This window comes from Parambassis ranga, chromosome 24 (assembly GCF_900634625.1).
Source record: "Parambassis ranga chromosome 24, fParRan2.1, whole genome shotgun sequence".
NCBI classification, from domain to species: domain Eukaryota; kingdom Metazoa; phylum Chordata; class Actinopteri; family Ambassidae; genus Parambassis; species Parambassis ranga.
The window spans coordinates 10107288-10125849 of NC_041043.1; the positions used below are offsets into that span (position 1 = coordinate 10107288).

Genomic DNA, 18562 nt, shown 5'->3' on the forward strand with positions numbered 1-18562 from the left:
ACTTCATGAATTCATGTTTTGCCTCCATTTGAAATTAAATTCTTATTAGAATGGCTTTAACATAAGGAAGAGCTCCAGAGGGGAGGGAGGAAGGATATAAAGAAAACAGTTTTTAAGAGCTGAAACATGCACATTTTGTTATTTTAAAGGTTAAACTGTTATAAAACAGAATACGTTCAGATAATACCTCTTGTATGTCATGGTGTGTTTGTGCTTATACACCAAAAACACACCCAGAATCCCCCTTTCTTCCCTAAAAATCCTTGCCAAGTTATGGATGACTGGATTTGCTACCTGCCATACAATTTAAGCAGCTATGTCCAAAAGAAACTTCCTACAAATATAATGGGAGCGGCTGCATTTCATTGCTACATCATGTAACATTCATTGCAGATGTCAAAGATTTTGCCGTCAGTTATGTGGCATGGTTTACATTGAGAATGAAAAACTGCTCCCATATGGTGGCCTGCTGTCCTTTTGGGGGGGGCAGAGCATCCCAGACATGTTATATGCATGTCCAAACATGGCTGAGGGCTTTGAACACTGATGTGTGACAAAGACCATCTGGCCCCGCAGTATGAGGATACTATATGTCTCATCCAGGTAATATGTTATTGTGTAAGAAATAAGAAATATGCATATTTTATACAAATATAAAAGGATGGAACTGTGTATGATGATCCAAATAAAATATGGTTAGAAAACTTCAGTACAAAGCTTTGTTTGATTACTCCTAACTCATCTCTGTTAAGTCTGTTAAGTCCGAGTGAAAACTGATTTGGACAAATCAATGAAGAAATGCATTGTGGATCCTGAAAAAGAGTCTGTCTGTGGTGCAGTTTGTGTTCTGAATACCAAACAGTCTACTGACAGATCTCTGTGACAGTACAGATATGATTAACGCTTGTCACACGACTGTAACACCGTGGCTCGGTCTGCATCAACTGCAACAGTTCATTTTTGCAAGTGAATTAAACATGCGGCTGCATCAGATATTTGATTGATCTTCAAATCTGTGTATGTCTACACAGCCTACTCAACGCTTTATGTGCAATACATGAATGACACCACACACATCACATATAAATCTCCAGTTAGATGCTGATGAACCCATTCAGTACTTGTATGTAACACATGCTAATTTCAATGTGAGAAACACAATTGACTAGTATGTGATGAAAAAGTTGCATCAAAAGTTAATTTTTTTGTGGTTATTTAAAGTGATGAAACACGCCTGCTGCATCAGATATTTAATTATCTGACTTAAAATCTGTTTATTCTATTCTTAGGTAAGTAAATCTCTGTGAGAAGGGACCTGTCAATGCTGTTACGCCTCGGTTGCAGATTAGATGTCGATAAAAATCATAGATCCCTTCCTTGCCCTTTTAAATTTCTCCCTCTAGTGAAACATTGTACTGCAGTGTAGGCATCATGAATCATTCAAACCATAACTGATCTGGATTATTGGTCCCCATCAGCAGCTGTCAAAGATTTGTACCTCCAAGATTAAGAGCAGAACTTCTGTCAGTGAAGCCACCTGCCTGTGGCATATTTCCAGCAATATGTTCAGTCTATCTCTTAGCTTTTATGTTGTCTATTCGTCTGCATTGAAGAGACAAACACATCTGTGAACAGAGCCAGAGAGCACATGAAAAATGTCTTATTTTTGTCTGGTATTAAAATCCACTTAATGGATGGAACAAAACCCACTTGGCTTGGTCATTAACTGCATAATTTCCCTATTTTACTCGGAGTGATCTAAGTTTAGAATACATCTCTTTTATGATTTTTGTAAGAAACTATGGTTATTTCTTCCAACTGTGTCGTGCAGCTGCAGTTATGATTCCATCACCATGGAAGGAACGCAACAAAGACTGCCCCTGGTTGAAGAAAAACATTATGAAATTCATCAAGATGATTAAAACAAGATGAGAAACCCTGTCGCCAAACTAAATTATTATTGTTGGACAACTCTGCAAAACTCTGTAATGTTTATGTTTGTGGCAAATAAGCATGGAATCTGATGCAATGTGAAGATACCCGTGTAAGTTTCCATTTAGCCTATGAGTCCTATTATTTATCTGTTTACTTATTTCCTGATCACTTTTCTGTATAACTGTAGACAACTTTCTTTATAAAAGAAAACGATATATTTGACTGTTCCCTTTTTTCTGCCGTAACTCTAAATTGTTGCCAGTAGTTGATAGATTAAACAAACTGGAACCCTGTTTCCAGCCCAAATGGCACTGCTAGTTTCTTTTAAAGGTAGGGTAGGTTTTGATTCTGATGCACTTTTTGTTAAATTAGTGTAACTTCTCTTTACAATCCAATAGCAACCAATTAGTTCGGCAGTTTCGCATTAAAACAAAGAATATTGATCATCTGTGGAAGTTATAAAACGCTAAAAACATCTGCCAATCCTCCGGGTGGACCCTGCGCAGAGTATTTGCTGGTTTTCACTCTCTTCAGAGAGGTACGTGGATGATGGCTGAAGTCACAGACCGCAGCTCGTCTTCAGGTAATGCGCATCCATGTGGCTCGGGGTGAGCGCCGGGAGAAAGGGGCATGTGTTTACTTTTGAAATCTGGCTGACTCTCACTGAGTTTTCAAAATCTCCTACTCTACCTTTAAGTCTATTATAAAGGGTAAAAATCCACAATGAAGATGTTTGGCTAGCAGCGACTTTCACGCCCATCTCACAATAGAAAAAATAAGGAAAAACAATCTTTCTGTTATCTCATGATAGTGAATGACAATGATGTTGTTATCACGAAAAACACCAAACTTCCGTTATCTCAGAAGACAGTAGAATAATTAAACTTCTTAACCAGAAAAAAGTGTTATCTACAGATAACTGAATAATTAATGGATCTTTAGATAATGTCCATTCTTGGCTTCTTTTTTTTTTTTTAGCAATGTCAATATTGGTCAGACAAAGTTTAAACAGTGTATACTTCAGACACGCTTAAATGGACCCTACTCTACTATGAATAGGAAACATATATCTGAGTATGTCATAAAAAGACATTCCTCCCTTTGTTAAGGAACCCTCGTGCTTCCTGTGTACCCACCAGATCCCCCCAGATGTGAAGTAGATTACACCCCTTCTTTTCCCCACCTTCTTCCAGCCCCTCTTTCCACTGCAAAGAAAGAAATCATTCAGTCTCAGCCTTTTCTGAAAACCTCCCCCTCCTCTAACAACCCCTCCCAGCAGCAGACAGGGGCACACAGACGAGCACACTCTCCAGCCAAACCCTAATTGTGTGTGTGTCTGCACTTTCTTTTCCCCGACATGAAGAAGAAAACCGAGTGAGTATTTGTTCCCTCTGCCTGTATGTAATGGTCGTTCTGAAAGCTGAGTCGATTTGCTTGACTGAAAAAGTGGAGGTGGCACAATCTAAGGACAAAAATAGGAGAGTTAAGTAGGTAAGTTTGATGTTTGGATCTTTTAACTTTTTGTTAAGCATATAGTTATATGGAAAACAATGTGCATCCTAATGTAGGGAGAGACATTTAATTGAACTGCATTATTTGTATTTACTGCTACTGATGTGGATTTCAAGCACAATATATAGATACATAAAATATAATGTCTATGTACAGATATGTCCATGCAAGCACCTCTCCACTGTATTTATCTTTATTTTTTAATGCTACCAAGTAGCTTTCCAGAATCTCCAAGGCCTCTTTCCTCCTCTAATTTCAAGATGCCTTGTCGTCGTAGCAACACTAAATCATCTATGTGTTGTGACACCTGTGACACACACCTGTTCATGCTGTGACAACTGAGGCCACAAGGCTGACCTGAACCCACACTATAAACGCTTGGATTAGCTTGTACTCACAGCCAAGAGGGAGGGGCAGGTTGGCAGAGATGAGCATCAATTTTTAGCAATCTGCATTTACATGGAAAAGGTCAAGGATTCACTGTCAACTTTAATACTTAGTCACACAGTTCATAACTTCATCACATTCTGTTCTGTCTGAAATCATTTATTTATTCAACTATTCAATCAAGGTAAACTTGAAGCCTAGGTATTGTAAAAATATAAATATATTTCAACTCTGATCAATAAATCAATAAATTAATATTGTTTTGATTTTTAAGAAAAGCCACTAAACAAGGATTAAGTCTCTCTCTCTCTCTTGTTAAAACTAAATAAAACATCCCAGTGGTGGTGGTGGTGAGCTCATGGCTGCTTCCCTTCTACTATTTGAAGCCAAAAGAAAAGTCAGCCTATAAAACTCACTTGAGAGTGACGGCTCCTTCACAGTGAAGCCAAAAAAAAGGGTCACTATAGGCCACAGAGAGTTTAACACAAACAGTGTTTCAAAGTAAGCCATAAGACAAGACGCCAGCGTGGAAACTGTGCAGACATTTTCCAAAAGACAAAGGCGACTGCTCGCGCCAGTCTCTAATACAGAGAGGAGCATGTGTGTTTCTGGTTAGTAGGCCCTTTTACAGAGCGATTTAATGTCACTAAATGTCCTCTGACTTGTGGCTCCTACTGCTGCAACAGTAATTGAACACAGAGACAATAATGTTAGATTTTAAGAAGACTCCATTTGGCAGTATTATGTCATTAGGCTGAGGTGCCATAAGGTTTTTATTTAGCTAAAAGTTCACAGAAATCAGTTCGCAGTGCTATTTCAGTGAGTTAGTGAACATACTCTATACTTTTTATCTATTCTACAGTTGAAATCAGGCATAAGTAAATAATATCTGTAGTATGCATATGGTCAAAATAATAAAATGGCACACAGTATAACGTATTTATGCATATTATCATCATGACACATGTCACCTCTAGGAAAAACACATTAATTCTGTTTTATTCCGGCAGTGATATCAGCCTGTCTGTTTCAATATATGTGTCAGTCACAAGACAGAAATCCTATTACTCCCAACATCCCCACGGCAGGCTCCTGGACTGTGTCTGTGCTCACAGTGGTGGATTGGTTTGAAGGTTTCTGTTTACTACTCGTCTTACAGCTGCTGCAACATATGTGAGGTCACCATTTAAAGTAATCACACACTGAGCCAGCCAACAGTTGGTTGTTTTATGGGCTTGGGCCACACCGCAACTCATCTTAAAGCAAATACACAATTTCCCAGCTTCCGTTCTAGTAACAGGCATGACTGGGCTTTCATGTTTCCTTCAACAAGGCATGGTAATAGGTGCGAGCAGACAAACTCACAATTCCACCTCCACTATGAGCAGCTGAAATAGTTTCAAGGCTGTGGTAAAAGAAAACTCCAGCTAAAACCGGCATGTGCGGCAGAGGCAACCTCGCAGGCCCGGGTCAGCTTTGTAAATGTATGTTCCAGATGGAAAGCAGAGAAGCTTGGATGGAAATCATCAGCATGATAAAGTGACACAATTCCACTAAAAACTGTAAACATGGAAAGGATGTTGTTTGTGATGTGCAGTCTTTTCTCTTATGTGTCGTCAGGATTTACAAGGTGAATGGATGTTATGAAAGATCCCCCAGACAGCCGCTAGTTACCACAAAAACAACACAAACACTACCGCAAAGGGGCCATGTCAGCTTTTACAGTCCTAGCGTGACACAATTCATATATCCACTAAGCTGTGGCCCAACCACAGAATGTGAAGTTCCAGCGCCACACAACTTTGTACAACAGTTTTATAAAACAACAGTAGGGAAAAAAGCAAAAACACACAAGCAAAAGCCACCAGTTCTTCAAATGCTGAAAAAAAATGTATGTATGGTGGTTTAGACCGCAGTAGACTTTTTAGGAGAAGTGCACACTGAAACAGAGTTAATTGGTTAACCACTATGTCCTGTGTTTTTTAGTCATTCATATCATTATATGATTTAAATCTTTAAGTTTCCTGCCTGAATGCCTGTTCTTCTTTGCCAGCTTGTTGAGTCTCTGAATAGTATAGCTCTCATCACGTTGATAGGTAATGTTAGCTTAACATCATTTCAATTATGATTCCGTGTTTCTAATGTTGTTGGATAAATGTTACCAATCCACTGCCTACCCTGACAGAAATATCATTATGTAAAGGTGTCAGTGGCATGTCACAAAAGTTTAACAAGTAAGGATATATTGCCTGATAAATTATGCATGGTATAAAATGATTAGTGATAAAATATGCAGCGTGACATTCAAAATGTCATATTTTTGAGCCACTATACTATTAAAGATTAAAGTAAGTAATTGCCATGTTACTGTAGGTGTGGCACAGGGAAGGACGAGTAGGAAAGGAAATGCATACAATAAATGTTTAAATGTGATGAGACTATAAATCCTATTTTTGCAGTCTAACCCTCAAAGCCATCTTTCTTCTTTGGGAAAATGATAAACACAATGTTTGTGTTATTTACACTGAATGAGGCTATTTAAAACTCACAGACGCAGGAAGCACTGTGGGAAACCATCAGATTAGACTTTGCTGAATCACACAGCTGAATCGTATAAAAACTGTGTTTATCCCTCATGGATAAAGCAGCGGAGTTAGATTAACTTTGATTTAAAAAGTATTAGTGGACAAATGAGGGTCAGCACTTGATAATCCTCTTAGCTCTCTGAGGTTTTGTAAGGGTCTTGACTTTTTTAAAGATGCTTTATACTTAAATGTATTTTTTTTCTTGTTATAACTGTACATAATTAAAACAGTGTGAACAGTGAGTCCCTTACCTTTGCGTCTTTTCAGGTCACTATGTGGCATTGCTGGATGAACTTCATCTTGGCCTGGGTATCCATGGTAACCCCTGCACTCTGCCAGAGTGGAGATGGTGAGTGGGGTTCAGGCATTGACATCTATTCTCTGTTAATGGCCACCAATGACACATTGCAGGCAGCTGGTGATGAGCCTGCAAGGGTGAAAAACAACGACTGGACCACATCAGCAGCATTCTCGCCATCGGCCTCGCCTACACTCCACTATGAGCCCCAACCGGACAAGTGCTCGGTCCACTTCAGCACTAACACTGCCTCAGCTCGGAGGCTAAAGGCACATAAAGAGGAAGTGGCCTATCTGCAGGCCATACAGCATGGAAACAAGGCAGTGATGGAGAACTTAGTGCAGTTTGTGGGGGCAGAGCTAGGAGATCACAGCTATGAGGATGTAATCAAGGAAAATGTCCTTGGTATCCAAGAGGATCACAAGAGCTGTCATGAGGTGGTGGAGAAAGCAGAAGAAGCTCTAGAAAAGCAGCTGGAGGGAGATGTGCCAGAGGCCTCGTCTGGGATGCAGAAGTAAGTGCAGTAAACTTAATAGGAGCAATTCAAAATGTCTACTCTCATTTGTTGAAGATGTAAACAAAGGACATAATTTACTGATATTTTGAGAACAGATATGGGTTAAACCTTCAGACTGTGATAGTTCTGTTGCTGGCTGCTGATTTTTTGCTTATTTCAGTCAACCAGCTTATGTGAAAAGGTTTTGCATGCGAATACTGTGTGTCCAGCTGTTCACCTCATCAGTGTCTGCAAGTACATACATCAAGCTCAGCAGCTGCACCCCCAATCACTCTGAGCACAGGCAGCCTTTCCTGGCTGAACACCTCCAACAACTGAGATTTTGTTTTCAGTGAAAGAGAATGAAGAGTGAAGAAACAATTAGTCCATTAGCTAGCTGTTTATCAAGTTCTAGGCTTCCAGTTAGCCTCAATCAACAATTGTTTCATTAATAACATCTATCACAAAGTCCAAAAAGTTGCTGGTTTCTCAATCAGAAATGTGAGACATGTCTGCTCTTCTGAGTTCTGTGTTAAAACGTAATTGCTTTAAATCTGGCCTTGTGATTGGTTGATACAAGCTCAGATGTTCCTTCTTGGTAAAATTTAAATCCAGTAATTAGCCTGAGATGCCGCAGAACCCAAAGGATTTCCAGTTTCTCTTTGTGGTTTGAGAACTTGCCAATCGTAGGGTGAACCCTGGTGGCATCAAGCTAACACATCATGATTGTTAAGCGAAAACAATCATGGCCAATCTTGGCCCAGATATCCATTATTGGTTATGTGAAAATAAGATAAACTGGAAGCTTCAAAACATAAACTGCTGCCAGATTGTCTGGTATCCAGAAGAGAGACATACACCTGTCAATGGTTTATGGAGCATTTTACTGTGTGACTGTCTCTTTTATAGTTTTTTCCATTACAAAACAGGTCTTAAAAAAGTATTACCCCAATCATGTCTACAGCTCTAGTCGTACTTACTCTTTTTGTCCCTGTGTGCTGTGCTTTCTCCATGTCTTCACTCCATTTGTAACTTGGACTGTTGTCTTCCGGAGCAGAATCAGAGAAGAGTCCTTGGCCTTTGAAGACATGCTTCGTGCTGCAGCTGACATCGCCAGCAGGTTGGAGAGCTCATCACAGGCCCTGCATGCGTCATTCACCAAGCAGCTGAAAGACATTGTCAAAATCCATCGCTAAAAAGTGCTGAAAACTGTTCACCGTTGAGCCCTCTGAATAAAGTTTGGCTCCCTGTCTGACGCCTGAAATGATGGAAATAAACCAACTGCAACTTCATATTCTTATTTTTTTAAGTATATACAGCATGAAACATGAAGACGGAAGCAGAAAGGCTGAGAGGACAGCTGTCACATAAGTTATAACTTCTTAACCGATTAAGAATTGTTTTCCATCCAAGCATTATTCATGGAATTTAGTGAGGTCAAATGTGGCAACAGTATGTGGTGCAGGTTTGAGCCAAGTGGAGTGTTTATGGATCAAACAAGATGGGCCTACCGAGAGCAAACATAATGACTCTGTTAGTCTTCTCTAGAGGAAGCTATGCATTGGCCATCTGGTTCCAGGGTAAGGATGGAGGCCAGGATACACTCGCAATGACTAGTGTGGCAACAGAGATTTTGTTTCTGCAAAAACAACAGAAGGGAGGGAGGTCTGTTACAAACAGATATGTAATGTTTGTTTAAAAAAAAACATCTGCAAGGACATCTTGAATTAGACAATCCCATTGATTAGGACACACTGTGAATCTGTACAGGCCATGTACTATCTATTATTCTCTCTTTGAGCCTGCCAAGATTAACAGAGTGGGGGGAATGCTTTATTATTTTAAACTTTGCATAAACAATAATGGATTTAAATGTTTTATATGATGCATGTTTGATCCAGTAAAAAGCAACAAAAAATGTATTTTGTTTGATGCCTCACAGTATTATGTTTCAAAACTTTCTGTAGTTATTGTAACGCTATCAAGGATTCAGTTCTCATATGTTGAAATTTTTCCTAAGTATATTAATTCACCCAGTCTGCCCTCTAGCTGTTTTGCACAGAAATATCAAACATGGGATTTTTTTTTCAATACTTTAAATAATAATTAATGTTAATATTGATTTTAGGGCAGAATTATGTTTTTTTTAATAACTACAATAGGCTTGAAGGCACTTTGGTCAATTTGACACTGAATATATTTGTGTGTGTGTGTGTGTGCATGCAGGCGTGGCGCGCGACAGAGAGCGAGAGAGAGAGAGAGAGAGAGAGAGAGAGAGAGAGAGAGAGAGAGGAGGGACGGAATACTGCCAGATAAAGATGCAAGTGCTCAGATGTGTCCTGTCTCTCTGAGATGGATGGTGTTACGGACCACAGACCACAGTGTTTAGTTCACTTGATCCTACTCTTAAAGAATCAACAGTTTTAACTTTGTAATAGGGGAAGTTATTGTAACTTTATTATTACTGGCACGCTGCGTAAAGGCGCAAATGCGCAAATATCTGGATGTTCCACAGAAGCAACCCGGACTATTTCTCGTGATTTCATTCATTGAAATCAGAGTTCTGGTAGGCTACATAACGGAGTATTAACAGCAGAGGTAAGACAGAAAGTGATGCTGGCGCTCCAGGATTCAGCACCGAGTGATGGATAGCTCTCCGGCTCAGTGCGCGGAAACTGAGGGCAAGGTGCCGTACACTGCTCGCCACCGACCTTATCGATGCTGAGCTTTAGAGTAAAGACCGTAAAGTTAGGTCGCCAGGGTGCAGCCATCCTCAAACCACGGACAGGGATATAACAGCAGCTCATGTGACAGGAGCGGTGTGGAGTTGTCCTGATATGAGTCCAAGCTGCGAAGATGACAGATGTTGCACAAACATCGCGGAATCAAGGTAACGTTTTGACAGCGGACGGAAGCTGCCCCGGTGAAGTTGGAGTCCACAAAAGTACAAAATGGAATACGACCACCTGTTCTCTGTTTTCTGGATTCTCTGGGCGCTACTATTGAGTCAGATAGGTGAGTACCTGCGCATCTGTACTCAAACCTCACACATTCTCTTGATCTAAATGACTCGTGAAATGTTAAAGATGAGGACCGGTTAGAAACTAGCAGACACGTGTCAGTCTGAAATGAACATTTAGGAAATTACACTTTGAGTTCATGTAAAAAATAGGTACAAGGATCAGCTTCTTTCTGTATAATTTGCTACCAAAAATAAACTGTGCATTCGCTTTAAACTTCACACTTTCCAGGAGTGAAAAAAAATCTCTTTATAAGAGTTATCTTCTTCTATCTATGTCTTTATAGAGCTATCTACAGATGAGAGGCAGGGTACACCCTGACAGGTCACCAATTCATCACAGGGCAACATTCAAACAACCATTCACACTCACTATGGGCAATTTAGAGTCACCAATTGACCTATCAAGGTTAACCCTTGTTACACAAGCACATCTTTAGAATGTGGGAGGAAGCCGGAGTACCCGGTGAAAACCCACGCAGGCACAGGGAGTACGTGCAAACCAGGAACCTTCTTGCTGCTGCGCTTAGTCGACCCCAGTTATGTTTAAAATTAAATGGTGCTCATCTTCCAAGTGCAGATGACGAGTTAAATTTCCATCAACTTTGACGGTGTAACTAAGAGCTGGAGCTGTACCCCACATAATTTGTGACATGTTCCTAAAACATATGTGAGAGAGGGTTTCAAAGCCACAGTCCATGCCCCCTCCCTCATTCATAACAGCAGCCAGATGTGCAGGTACTTGATCTCGTGCCAAATCAGATCTCATTATGACAAGATCTCTGACTTTCAAGCTGCAAATTTCTCACAACAAAAATGTTGCCTGTTATTTTTAGTGGCTATTTTTTACTGCAAGTATTTGACAGTCCAATTTCACCAAGAGCACCTTTGGCCGGAGAAGCTGCTGACTCGATTATCCAAACTGGTCAGTGTTTCGTATGCCTCGCCAAAGGGGGATTGGCCAAGGTCCAACATCCTCGGCCCCGTGTGCTGCATGTTGGAGGTGTCATCTCATTTCAAGACTGGTCTGGCACAAGGCTCTATGTCACCCAAGAGCCGTTTTTTTTAGGCCCACATCTGGTTCTTTCTATATGCACGGACAGATGAATATGCACAAACCTGACGGTCAAGAGAGAAGATAAGAAACCTCCAGTCCACACTTGTTTGCCAGATTCAAATTAGTTCATGATGGCATATGAACCCAAGTGTCCCCTGGGCAAATTAACAGTGTATCAACATATTAAATACCACCTCAAATGTCTGCTTTCTAAAATCTACTAGCCTAATTTATCACTGAGTAATGCTCATAATGTAGAAAAAAACTGCAGACTAGTCCAACAAGCAATTAGCAAGGTCATTAAATCATTAAAGGAGAGTTGCATGTACCCCTCAAATTAGCTATATGAAGCATTTGAGCCCTTTTCATTGACTGTCCTACAGTTATAGGTTGTAAGATCTTGGTGATGCTGCCATCTACAACTACAATTCATGCATGGACAGGTAATGATATGGCCTTGGCTAAGGAGCTATGACTCTTGCCAAGTGCAGGTGGTTCAGGGCCTTGTCTGAAAGTCCTTGATGGTGGTGGCACACTTCATTGGGCTGCATTATAATGTACATTAAAGGAGCACTCCGTTGCCATGTATACCCACTGGCCTATCAAGAGGTATTAAAAAATACACTTGTCTGCTTCCTAGCTGAGAGTCAGATCTGGGCAAAATCAAGGGATCTGCTTTTATTTATCTGTCACCCTCTTGTGGTCATATAAATATGAATGTCAAATTATTCAACGCAGCTATATTTAAAGCTTGACTGTGCATTAAAAGACATTGAGCCAAAGTACGTAAAAGTCCTGTAGAACTGAGATCAAAGTTATAACACCTTAAAGGCCCAGTTGGACATGCAAAGACTATGAATCGGGGTACCATCCTATATCAATAATCCAGACAAGAAATTATTCTTATAAAGTACATATGATCAGAATGAATGACTAATTCCAACCTAAACGAACTACAGACTCGGACGTCACAAACACATACTACTGTTACTCACCACTCCAAATGAAAGCGATCAGTTAATTGTTTTACGCATCAGCTGTAATACAGAGTGACAGACAGCTCAACAACAAACACCCCTCTCTACCGAAAATTAACTCACCTGCACTTAACACTAGCAAGTAATGATGTGTGTAATTGACTCTGACTTCACTGATGAAGGTGGGAGCTGTAATCCCCAAGGGACGGAATTCCTGTCTATTTCCATGCTTTTTTTCAGCATTCTGCTGAAACGCAACACGCAGTCTGTGCTTGTATGCAAATCCGTCTAGACTGCATATTTAGAATCAATCTGATTAAGCCGCCTCCCGCTGTAGAGCCACACATACATGACAATAACACTCTAGATGCTGTACAGCTGAAATGGCACGGCCGTTGATACTACCTCAATCTCCACCTGAAGAACTTGAGAGATTTCAGCAAGACAACCCTCATGGGGAGTTAAGATCAAGAGATCAAAAGATTTGCTAAGATGTGGAAAAGTCAATAGGACTTTCCCTGAGAAAAGTATTAGATGTTCAGAGTGGGATTGAGTGATGAAATACGACACGTTTACCTTTACTCCCAGAAGCCATACTATTATGCCTGACAGATTTACTACTGTTTTTTAAGTGAGGATTAGAAGAGACATGGATGAGAGAACATAGATATTATCCCTTATATATTGAACTTCCACATTTGTTACATTCTTTATATACATTACCATACATATTAGCTGTTGAATAAAAGTTAATTTTGTCATATATAAGACACTTAAACAGTGCCACATAGCTTATTTAAATGTTAAAAACAACCTCTTTATTTCAGTTTCAAGACAAATGGCTTCATAATAAAGATTAAATTAAGACATCATTTATCCACAGTTCTTTGTCATGACATGACCCACTCACATGCTGAAGATGAGCTCTTCAAGACACTGTTTGCTGGTTACAACAAGTGGTCAAGACCTGTGCCAAACATCTCCGATGTGGTCATCGTCAAGTTTGGACTGTCCATAGCCCAGCTCATTGATGTGGTAAGTGACAAACTACTACCACAACATAAGCAGGTTTTCATTCACACAGAGAAAAGTTGGAAACCTAGATTATCCACTCTCTGACCTATCACAAGGCCCACTTTTTGACATAAAGTTGTGAGATGTTTTGCTTTGACATACTGTATATTTCTCTCATCTAAAGCCACAGCTGACAGTATTTTCCATCACACTCTCCCTCCGTTTCTGTCTCTCTTTGTTAGGATGAGAAGAACCAAATGATGACAACCAATGTGTGGCTTAAACAGGTTGGAGAAATTTGTTTCAGTTGTGACTCGTAATTAAGATTTTTTTTCATATACATGAGTGCAAGTGGTGAGATACAATTTTAGGCAGAGGGTAAGCGTAACCTCATTTGATAAAAGTTGATGAAATAATAAACTGATCTGTACCTCCAGGAATGGAATGACTACAAGCTTCGCTGGAGACCGTCTGACTATGACAACGTGACATCCATAAGAGTGCCATCAGAGCTTATATGGGTACCAGACATCGTCCTCTATAACAAGTAAGTTGGTGATTAAATAATTAATTTTAACTAGCATGTACATGTAACTGTTGCTTCATTCTATAAAAGGTGAAGTTTAAATACTTGATGTGATTATGTGATTAAGGCTTTCTTAGAAATACAAGAAGACACTTATTCTGTCCCTGTACACAGTATGGAAAGAAGATGGCGCCATCTAGTGACAAAATATAATGCCTGAACTTCAGTCCTTTCCTATTTCTTTCTTTTCATTAATGATGTAAAAGGCTATATTAACAGTATATGTTCCAGTCTTGGAATTGGATATTTTGTTTGTATAGTTAAAAATTAAGACAGCCTTCAAATATATATTAGTTCTGCAGGGAATCAATTATAAAAATCGTTTTTTTCCTCTGGCCTTAAGTCACCTCCTGGAGATTAAACCGCACAGGTAGATGATGGAGTTCTGCTCTGTTGAGCCTGTGTAATCACAATCTGTAAATGAAATTAAAAGAGGTGAAATGATAAGGACTTATCACCAAGTCTGCCACAGAAGCCATTATCGCCATTAAAGCGGTGAATGGAGGGGAGATTACTGGCAAAGATTATTAGGAAATGATAACACCTTCTATTCAGCCTAGTTTCTCAAGTGCAAAGGGGGTATAGAATTCTTCACAATACAGCTTTTTGTTTTCATATTCTGGGGTATCAAATTTTACGTGACCATCACTTTTATGACATCTTCTTTTACAGTGCTGATGGTGAATTTGCTGTGACCCATATGACCAAAGCTCATCTATTCCACACGGGGCAAATTCGCTGGGTCCCACCTGCCATTTACAAGAGCTCCTGCAGCATTGATGTCACCTTTTTCCCCTTTGATCAACAGAACTGTAAAATGAAATTTGGTTCGTGGACCTATGACAAGGCCAAGATTGACCTGGAGCGAATTGAAAATACCGTAGACCTCAGCAACTACTGGGAAAGCGGCGAATGGGCCATCATCAACGCTGTGGGAACTTATAATACAAAGAAATACGACTGCTGCCATGAGATCTATCCTGACATCACCTACTTCTTTATCATTCGAAGGCTTCCTTTGTTTTACACCATCAACCTCATCATCCCCTGTTTGCTTATCTCTTGCCTCACTGTTTTAGTTTTCTATCTTCCCTCAGACTGTGGTGAGAAGATCACTCTGTGTATATCTGTGCTGTTGTCCCTCACTGTCTTCCTTCTACTCATCACAGAGATCATACCATCCACATCCCTCGTCATCCCTCTCATCGGCGAGTACCTCCTGTTCACCATGATTTTTGTAACCCTGTCTATTGTCATTACGGTCTTTGTGCTCAACGTGCACCATCGCTCACCCAGCACACACAAGATGCCTCGCTGGGTGCACTCTGTGTTCTTGGACTTGATCCCACGCTGGCTGTTCATGCGACGGCCTGCGCCAGATGGCCGGCGTCGCAGGCTGTTGCTGCTCCAGCAGGAAGCAGCGGCTGAGCGACGGCACCTCAGGATAGCCAGGTACAAATCTGGCAACTGCCTCAGTACTTCAGCTACCTGGTTAAGAGACGGGACCACATTAGAAGACCCCGAGAGGAGCTGCTATGAGGACTTAGAGCTGGGAACACTGACTTCCTATTTCTCCTTCAGACCCCCTTCACCAAGACCTCCAGGGTCAACTCCTCCTCCACAACAGAAAACCCCACAAAACAGCCAGAACCGACAAGAGGGAGCTGCAGGGACGAACAGACAGTTAACTGGAGCGATTCAGCGGCCAGCTAAAGTTGACAATGCAGTGGCTGAGTCTACACTGCTGCTTTCACCAAGTGTTGTACGTGCATTAGAAGGGGTGCACTACATCGCAGACCACCTGAGGGCTGAGGATGCTGACTTCAGTGTGAGTATCAACAAAAACTTTAATAATGGAGCAGCGCTTTATTTGCATGAACAAAGGCTTCAATTTCTTTCATCCATAAAGACTATGCTACATAATTGTGACTATTTGGGGGGATGTCTTCTTTGAATTCAAAGAACTTTCAAAACTGCATGCACTATATAAAAACTATGACAATACAAAACAAGCAACTCAGATGTTTTTTGTGGATGGGACATTAAAAGTCACTGAGGAGATGTCTTTGGTAATCAAATGAGAGACGAATAGCAATTGCAATGCATGGTCCAATTTAGTCACTGGCTAAGATGATACAGAACATGCCATTAAATTACAGCAGGGAGTAGTCAAAAAAGAACATTTTAAAAGTCTGGATCCAGTAAACTGATTGGTTACAGCCAAATTAGACACAGGCTGAAGGGAATAGTAGGAAGTAAAAATATACATGGACATATGACAGGGTCAACAAAACACATTATAAAAGCTTTTTTAATGTTTCTTTTTTCTTTCTTTTTTTAATAACTGACAGGTGAAAGAGGACTGGAAGTATGTCGCCATGGTGATTGACCGCATCTTCCTATGGATGTTCATTATTGTGTGCCTGCTGGGGACAATCGGCCTCTTCCTGCCCCCTTGGCTAGCTGGCATGATTTAATGCTTGTGGGAAAATGTTACAATCGTAAAAACATAGATATCATAACCTCCACTGGGGTGATGTCTGACGTTTAAATTGTAGCTAAACTTCAAAACTGGGAATGTGATTGTGAAAGTTTGTGCACCACAGTTTTAACCCACACCAAACTAAAAGGATGACTAATGGAGCGAAGCCTGCTATTTCCAGATTTGTTATGGGGTAAATATTAATGGGGTTTATTCTTTTTGTAGCAATTTCAGGATTCTTTGACGCTGCTTGTCAGGCTCAGCTTGTATCTGCACTTGTCAGCCTCAGGTGTACTCTCTCAACCTCACCTGTAAAATCACTCAGGTTGTTTTAGACCTGAATGCTAACATTAGCATGTTGACATTCATAGATTTAGCAGGTTAACATGGGTGTTACGTCAGCATGTTAGCATAACATGCTAGTCAAATGCGATTAATTTGTGTGTCAATTAGAGCGACTTAATTACGTTCCCCTGTAGTTTCAATGACTTAAAATTCAGTAAGTTAACGTCGTTACATTTGCCTGTAACGGTGGAAGTTGTCACGGCAGGTACCGTTATCTTACCGGTGAGTCAGAGGCTGGGAGGTCAGGTTATCCTGCAGATGCCAGCTTGTTGTGGAAAGAGGCTGAAGAGACGCCACCAGAAGGGAAAAAAGTTCCTCTATAAGCCCCGAGTTTGTCTTATTGACACGTTGTCTTCTTTAGCTATTGATTCATATAGAAATCATCACTAAAAGAATTAGCGACCTGTGAGCGCGCAGTTTAATCGTGAACGCGGATTCACCTGCGTGACCTTTAACCCCGCCGGATGTAAACAAAGAAGAGGGCGTGATCCGTAGGCTGAAGCCTGAGAAGCAGGTTCTGTAGCCTATTGTACATTTTACCACTTTATGCTTTACTTTAAAGTGGATTTTTGTACAGTCTAACTAAGGCACATATATATTTAAGTGTTCCTAAATGTTTTTAGACACATGATTAGCTGCTTCACCGGCCCAAAACACATTTTCCATTTGACTTTATGACAGTAATCAGTGAAATAATTACCTGATGCTGACATTCAGATGTCCAGTCAAAATAATATAGAAGTGAAGGTGTCAGTGGTGTTAGATGATTCGTCCAAAGGAGCCGATGAATGCACCAAATTCCATGATAATCAATTCATGCTGCCATAATACTGGTGCATCAGTTTTCATGGACATGTTAAACTAACAGAGTGGCATACTTGACCATTGTGAATAAAAATAAATCTGAAATAAACTGCAGTGATGCCCAATGTTTGTTCCAGACTACAAAGCTGGTATTGTTTATGTATGATGGAATGACTTTGACAGATTTCCCTGCCTGTTGTGATTCAGTAACAGTACAGGCTTTTCTTTCTGCCAGTGCTGCTGTAAATAAACTTATTTTTTGAATGATCATACTAAAGAATAAAAACCCAGATGAACATTGACTGTAAAAATCTGTCTATGTAGCATTTATTTAAGCATGAAAATGGTCTCAAGGTGTGTACATTATTGTTTGATCTTGACATTAGTTATTAATTTTTTGTTTGACACATAAAGTAGGGTTTAGTAACAAAAACAATCATTTTTGTTTTAGCCCAAACTTCCTGTATGTGTAACACACATACTTTCCATGTCTTTATTATATGCATTGTATATGTCAAAATACATAAATTAGTATGCATTAAATGCAGTAGTTTGATAAGGCTGCATGACATCAGGCATTGACATAACTGTGTTGTATGGATATTTGATTGCATTGTGATATTTTAGTAGTTTTGTAAATTATCTTCACTTCACCTGTGAGCCCAATATTTTCAATTTCCTCCAAGAGGTGGATCTAAACACAAATGTAGCTTGCGAATCCGGCATCTTTGCTGTTCTCTTGAAGACGTTTTTGCTGCTCCTCCAAGCAGCTTCATCAGTTCTGCATGAGCAGGGAAGCGTCTTGAAGAAAACTCTACAAGTCCAGACGCTTGGCTTCAACCTTCTGAATGAAAATGACTTGGATGACTGTGTGCGAGGGCCCGCCTTATCGCCGCTCTCAGCTATAATTATCATTATTTTTAGAATCACTTGCAACTAAGCGTTTGGTCATCAGCTTGTGCATGAAATATATATATCTATGTGGATTAATGGCAAAATTATCTTCATGGCAGTGTAAAATGAAATATGGCCTTTATTAACCCTTTGGCTCTTTAATCGGTTCTC

General features: G+C 40.1%; 2 protein-coding genes and 1 long non-coding RNA gene across 5 annotated transcripts; 2 read left to right on the plus strand and 1 right to left on the minus strand.

Moving 5' to 3' along the window:
* The first annotated feature begins 3176 nt into the window (after positions 1–3176).
* Positions 3177–9135, plus strand: LOC114428874 (uncharacterized). 2 transcript variants are annotated; one of them, XM_028397610.1, is made up of 3 exons: positions 3177–3426; positions 6687–7231; positions 8271–9135. In XM_028397610.1, the coding sequence occupies exons 2-3, from the start codon at positions 6693–6695 to the stop codon at positions 8407–8409; spliced, it is 678 nt and encodes a 225-aa protein (XP_028253411.1). In that variant the 5' UTR covers positions 3177–3426; positions 6687–6692; the 3' UTR covers positions 8410–9135. The 2 variants fall into 2 exon arrangements, with proteins under 2 accessions (XP_028253411.1, XP_028253412.1); XM_028397611.1 differs by having other exon boundaries at positions 3189–3309.
* LOC114428875 (uncharacterized) lies at positions 6723–17111 on the minus strand. Its single transcript, XR_003669617.1, has 3 exons — positions 16914–17111; positions 8194–8379; positions 6723–6846 (listed from the first exon to the last, which is right to left on the minus strand). It is a non-coding gene; the product is annotated as an uncharacterized LOC114428875 (long non-coding RNA).
* Positions 9567–16936, plus strand: chrna2b (cholinergic receptor, nicotinic, alpha 2b (neuronal)). Of its 2 annotated transcripts, XM_028397608.1 has the most exons (7): positions 9567–10228; positions 13150–13301; positions 13523–13567; positions 13718–13827; positions 14539–15318; positions 15448–15694; positions 16218–16936. In XM_028397608.1, the coding sequence occupies exons 1-7, from the start codon at positions 10165–10167 to the stop codon at positions 16341–16343; spliced, it is 1524 nt and encodes a 507-aa protein (XP_028253409.1). In that variant the 5' UTR covers positions 9567–10164; the 3' UTR covers positions 16344–16936. The 2 variants fall into 2 exon arrangements, with proteins under 2 accessions (XP_028253409.1, XP_028253408.1); XM_028397607.1 differs by having other exon boundaries at positions 14539–15694.
* Positions 17112–18562: the final 1451 nt, after the last annotated feature.

Coding starts and splice junctions, on each gene's coding strand:
- LOC114428874 (XM_028397610.1), top strand. CDS start 6,693: ATGTGGCATTGCTGGATGAACTTCATCTTGGCCTGGGTATCCATGGTA. Junction 7,232..8,270: donor GCCTCGTCTGGGATGCAGAA/GTAAGTGCAGTA, acceptor CTTCCGGAGCAG/AATCAGAGAAGAGTCCTTGG.
- chrna2b (XM_028397607.1), top strand. CDS start 10,165: ATGGAATACGACCACCTGTTCTCTGTTTTCTGGATTCTCTGGGCGCTA. Junction 13,302..13,522: donor TAGCCCAGCTCATTGATGTG/GTAAGTGACAAA, acceptor TCTCTTTGTTAG/GATGAGAAGAACCAAATGAT. Junction 13,828..14,538: donor GACATCGTCCTCTATAACAA/GTAAGTTGGTGA, acceptor CTTCTTTTACAG/TGCTGATGGTGAATTTGCTG.